Here is a 6,217-nt window from a genome sequence, read left to right on the forward strand (position 1 = left end):
TCTACCTTCAAGGTACTCAAAGCGCTTTGACACTACTTCCACATTTACCCATTCACACACACATTCACACACTGATGGAGGGAGCTGCCATGCAAGGCGCTAATCAGCAGCCATCAGGAGCAAGGGTGAAGTGTCTTGCTCAAGGACACGACGGACATGACGAGGTTGGTACTAGGTGGGGATTGAACCAGGGACCCTCGGGTCGCGCACAGCCATTCTTCCACTGCGCCACGCCGTGGTCACCCGGTGGTCGTTGTACAAGGAGGTTCTGTTTATGCCCACACCTTTTTCTGCAGGCGAGCTAGTCAGGGGGATCTACCTCATTCATATATAGCATTTATATTGATTTATTTATGAAATCAATCAATCAATCAATGTTTATTTATATAGCCCTAAATCACAAGTGTCTCAAAGGGCTGCACAAGCCACAACCACATCCTCGGTACAGAGCCCACATAAGGGCAAGGAAAAACTCACCCCAGTGGGACGTCGATGTGAATGACTATGAGAAACCTTGGAGAGGACCGCATATGTGGGTAACCCCCCCCCCCTCTAGGGAGACCGAATGCAATGGATGTCGAGTGGGTCTGACATAATATTGTGAGAGTCCAGTCCATAGTGGATCTAACATAACAGTAAGAGTCCAGTCCATAGTGGGTCTAACATAATATTGTGAGAGTCCAGTCCATAGTGGATCCAACATAACAGTAAGAGTCCAGTCCACAGTGGGGTCAGCAGGAAACCATCCCGAGCAGAGACGGGTCAGCAGCGCAGAGATGTTCCCAACCGATATACAGGCGAGCGGTCCACCCCGGGTCCCGACAGCCAGCACCCCATCCATGGCCACCGGACCTGTGTGTCTCCCCTTCCACAAGGGGTAGGGGGGAGCAGAGGAGAAAAGAAAAGAAACGGCAGATCAACTGGTCTAAAAAAAAAAAGAAAAGGGGGGTCTATTTAAAGGCTAGAGTATACAAATGAGTTTTAAGATGGGACTTAAATGCTTCTACTGAGGTAGCATCTCTAATTGTTACCGGGAGGGCATTCCATAGTACTGGAGCCCCAATAGAAAACGCTCTATAGCCCGCAGACTTTTTTTGGGCTCTGGGAATCACTAATAAGCCGGAGTTCTTTGAAGGCAGATTTCTTGCCGGGACATATGGTACAATGCAATCGACAAGATAGGACGGAGCTAGACCGTGTAGTATTTTATACGTAAGTAGTAAAACCTTAAAGTCACATCTTAAGTGCACAGGAAGCCAGTGCAGGTGAGCCTGTATAGGTATATATATATGTATATATGTATATAAAGATATATACAGTATAGGCGTAATATGATCAAACTTTCTTGTTCTTGTCAAAAGTCTAGCAGCCGCATTTTGTACCAACTGTAATCTTTTAATGCTAGACATAGGGAGACCCCAAAATAATACGTTACAGTAGTCGAGACGAGACGTAACGAACGCATGAATAATGATCTCAGCGTCGCTAGTGGATAAAATAGAACGAATTTTAGCGATATTACGGAGATGAAAGAAGGCCGTTTTAGTAACACTCTTAATGTGTGATTCAAAGGAGAGAGTTGTTTTAGTAACACTCTTAATGTGTGACTCAAAGGAGAGAGTTGTTTTAGTAACACTCTTAATGTGTGACTCAAAGGAGAGAGTTGTTTTAGTAACACTCTTAATGTGTGACTCAAAGGAGAGAGTTGTTTTAGTAACACTCTTAATGTGTGATTCAAAGGAGAGAGTTGTTTTAGTAACACTCTTAATGTGTGACTCAAAGGAGAGAGTTGTTTTAGTAACACTCTTAATGTGTGACTCAAAGGAGAGAGTTGTTTTAGTAACACTCTTAATGTGTGACTCAAAGGAGAGAGTTGGGTGGAAGATAATAGCCAGATTCTTTACCGAGTCGCCTTGTGTAATTGTTTGGTTGTCAAATGTTAAGGTGGTATTATTAAATAAATGTCGGTGTTTAGCAGGACCGATAATCAGCATTTCCGTTTTCTTGGCGTTGAGTTGCAAGAAGTTAGCGGACATCCATTGTTTAATTTCATTAAGACACGCCTCCAGCTGACTACAATCCGGCGTGTTGGTCAGCTTTAGGGGCATGTAGAGTTGGCTGTCATCAGCATAACAATGAAAGCTAACACCGTATTTGCGTATGATGTCACCTAGCGGGCAGCATGTAAATACTAAAGAGTGCAGGGCCAAGAACCGAACCCTGAGGAACTCCGCACGTTACCTTAACATAGTCCGAGGTCACATTATTATGGGAGACGCATTGCATCCTGTCAGTAAGATAAGAGTTAAACCACGACAAAGCTAAGTCTGACATACCAATACGTGTTTTGATACGCTCTAATAAAATATTATGATCGACGGTATGGAAAGCAGCGCTAAGATCAAGAAGCAGCAACATAGATGACGCATCAGAATCCATCGTTAGCAGTAGATCATTAGTCATTTTTGCGAGGGCTGTCTCCGTAGAGTGATTTGCCCTGAAACCGGATTGAAAAGGTTCACAGAGATTGTTAGACACTAAGTGTTCATTTAGCTGCTGTGCGACAATTTTTTCGAGGATTTTCGAGATAAAAGGAAGGTGGGACACCGGTCGGTAGTTTACCATGAGGTCAGGATCGAGGTTAGGTCTTTTGAGCAGAGGATGAATAACCGCTTTCTTGAATGCTAGTGGAACAGTGCCAGAGGAAAAAGAGACGTTAACAAGTTAAATGTGTTTAATAATAATAATGCAAGCATGTTTAACACACGAGACTCTTGTTTTGTTAGCGCAGGCAGGATGGAAAATGGCTTTTATTGTGAAGACGGGAACTAATTAATGTGCTAAAGTTTTTATTAAACGTCCGGAATGGACTTTTGTTGTCTTTAAGTTGACGTGGATTGGTAGTTGGATATAGTGGCCACAATAATTTAGCTCATGGCGCAGTAAGTGGAATGATGCGGACACTCTTGTTACTGGATATGTGTGAGTAATACGCAACTAAAATGAGTTGATAGTTGTTTACATTGACAAATTTGCTGTTTTGCACTGCGATATTGTTCAATGATTATTATATATTAAATATTCAAGCATGTGTTTATCTTCTTGTTGTCCTGCAGAAAAACATCTCCCAGAGGAGCAGGATTGGATCTCCAGCGTGGAACAAGAGGAGCCACAGTCCCCCCACATTAAAGAGGAAGAGGAGGAACACACTATCAGTCAGGAGGGAGAGCATCTTGAAGGACTGGATGAGTTCCCAGTGATCGGGGTCATCGTGAGGAGTGAAGGCGATGAGGTCAAAGGTGAACGTGAGGAGAAGAGAGGGGCGGAGCCTCCAAGCAGCAGCTCAAGTCAACACATGACAACAGAAGCTGATGGTGGAGGATCACAAGCAGACAAGATCTTAGCTCCACTATCAGATAGTGAGCACACAACGTCACACTCTCCTGACACTGATGATGAACACTCTAAAGCTGATAACTCTAAAAGCTTCAAATGCTCTCAGTGCGACAACACTTTTAATCACAGTCACACTCTGAAAAAACACATGAGAAGTCACACTGGACAGAAACCATATTCCTGTTTAGTCTGCGACACACATTATAGTCACCACTCTGCACTGGTTCGACACATGTATAAACATGCTGGTGAGAAACCTTTTACCTGCTCAGTTTGTTGTAAAACCTTCCTTTCGAAGAGGTCTTTGACAGAACACACAAGAACGCACACTGGAGAGAAACCCTTTACATGCCAAGTGTGTGGTAAAGAATTCCATTTAAAGAGGTCTTTGACAGAACATGCAAGGACACACACTGGTGAGAAGCCCTATCAATGCTCGATTTGTGATAAAAACTTCTCTCAAATGTCACATCTGCAAACACACACGCTAACACACACTGGAGAGAGACCTTTCACTTGCTCAGTTTGCGGGAAAGGGTTCTTTGTGAAGGCGGCGATGACGGAACACGCAAGAACACACACTGGAGAAAAACCGTATTCGTGTTCAGTGTGCGACTCACATTTTAGTCACCACTCGGCACTGACTCGACACATGAGGAAACACACTGACGAGAGACCTTTTATCTGCTCAGTGTGTGGTCAAGCTTTTCTTTCGACGGAGTCTATGACAGAACACGCAGGAACGCACAGTGGGGGGAAACCTTTTACTTGCTCAATTTGTGGTAAAACCTTCCCTTCGAGGAGCTTTCTGACAGAACACACAAGAACACACACTGGGGAAAAACTTTTTATGTGCCAAGTGTGTGGTAAAGAATTCCTTTCAAAGGGATCTTTGACAGAACACATAAGAACACACACTGGAGAGAAACTTTTTACATGCCAAGTGTGTGGTAAAGAGTTCCTCTTGAAGAGATCTTTGACAGAACATACAAGGACACACACTGGCGAAAAACCTTATAAATGCTCAGTTTGTGATCAAAACTTCTCTTTAAGGTCACGTTTGCAAACACACAAACGAACACATACTGGTGAGAAACCTTATAAATGCTCAATTTGTGATCAGAACTTCACTCAAAGGTCACATTTGCAAACACACATACAAACACACACCGATGAGAAACCTTTCACCTGCTCATTTTGCGGGAAAGGTTTCTTTGTGAAGAGGGATTTGACGGAACACACGAGAACACACACTGGAGAAAAACCGTTTTCGTGTTCAGTGTGCGACTCGCATTTTTCTCACCATTCAGCGCTGACTCGACACATGAGGAAACACACTGATGAGAGACCTTTTATCTGCTCAATGTGTGGTCAGGCTTTTCTTTCGATGGCGTCTTTGACTGAACACACGAGAACGCACAGTGGGGAGAAACTTTTTGCCTGCTCAGTCTGAGATCAAAGATATTCTGTTGAAAGCAAATTTGAGGTCACACATGAGAACACACACTGGACAGACATGAGGTGGCAGATTGAAGCCAGAAAGTTATGTAAATGTAGTTTTATATGATATGTTGTGATGTAATAACCACTGTTATCAATCTAACTTCTTTCTGACATATTTAATGTTATTGTTGCCTTCATTAGCAATAAACTAAATCTGTCTACAAAACCCAAAACCAGTGAATTTGTCACGTTGTGTACATAAATGGTCAATAAAAACAGAATACAATGATTTGCAAATCCTTTTCAATTTATCCATCCATCCATCCATCTTCTTCCGCTTATCCGAGGTCGGGTCGCGGGGGCAGCAGCCTAAGCAGGGAAGCCCAGACTTCCCTCTCCCCAGCCACTTGGTCCAGCTCCTCCCGGGGGATCCCGAGGCGTTCCCAGGCCAGCCGGGAGACATAGTCTTCCCAGCGTGTCCTGGGTCTTCCCCGTGGCCTCCTACCGGTCGGACGTGCCCGAAACACCTTCCTAGGGAGGCGTTCGGGTGGCATCCTGACCAGATGCCCAAATCACCTCATCTGGCTCCTCTCCATGTGGAGGAGCAGCGGCTTTACTTTGAGCTCCCCCCGAATGACAGAGCTTCTCACCCTATCTCTAAGGGAGAGCCCCGCCACCCGGCGGAGGAAACTCATTTCGGCCGCTTGTACCCGTGATCTTGTCCTTTCGGTCATGACCCAAAGCTCATGACCATAGGTGAGGATGGGAACGTAGATCGACCGGTAAATCGAGAGCTTTGCCTTCCGGCTCAGCTCCTTCTTCACTACAACGGATCGATACAGTGTCCGCATTACTGAAGACACCGCACCGATCCGCCTGTCGATCTCACGATCCACTCTTCCCCCACTCGTGAACAAGACTCCAAGGTACTTGAACTCCTCCACTTGGGGAAAGATCTCCTCCCCAACCCGGAGATGGCACTCCACCCTTTTCCGGGCGAGAACCATGGACTCGGACTTGGAGGTGCTGATTCCCATCCCAGTCGCTTCACACTCGGCTGCGAACCGATCCAGTGAGAGCTGAAGATCTTGGCCGGAGGAAGCCATCAGGACCACATCATCTGCAAATAGCAGAGACCTAATCCTGCAGCTACCAAACCAGATCCCCTCAACGACCTGACTGCGCCTAGAAATTCTGTCCATAAAGGTTATGAACAGAATGGGTGACAAAGGGCAGCCTTGGCGGAGTCCAACCCTCACTGGAAACGTGTCCGACTTACTGCCGGCAATGCGGACCAAGCTCTGGCACTGATCATACAGGGAGCGGACTGCCACAATCAGACAGTCCGTTACCCCATACTCTCTGAGCACTCCCCACA

General features: G+C 45.5%; 1 protein-coding gene across 1 annotated transcript in view; it reads left to right on the forward strand.

Annotated features, from left to right (window-relative positions):
* Positions 1-5,062, forward strand: part of LOC133608412 (uncharacterized) — a 6,840-nt gene extending 1,778 nt beyond the window's left edge. Inside the window, exon 2 of the mRNA XM_061963625.1 lies at positions 3,117-5,062. Coding sequence (XP_061819609.1) covers positions 3,117-4,849 — 1,733 coding nt within the window. The 3' untranslated portion in view covers positions 4,850-5,062. The remainder of the gene's footprint in view (positions 1-3,116) is intronic.
* Positions 5,063-6,217: the final 1,155 nt, after the last annotated feature.

The sequence above is a fragment of the Nerophis lumbriciformis genome, linkage group LG06, assembly GCF_033978685.3.
Source record: "Nerophis lumbriciformis linkage group LG06, RoL_Nlum_v2.1, whole genome shotgun sequence".
In the NCBI taxonomy this organism is placed as follows: domain Eukaryota; kingdom Metazoa; phylum Chordata; class Actinopteri; order Syngnathiformes; family Syngnathidae; genus Nerophis; species Nerophis lumbriciformis.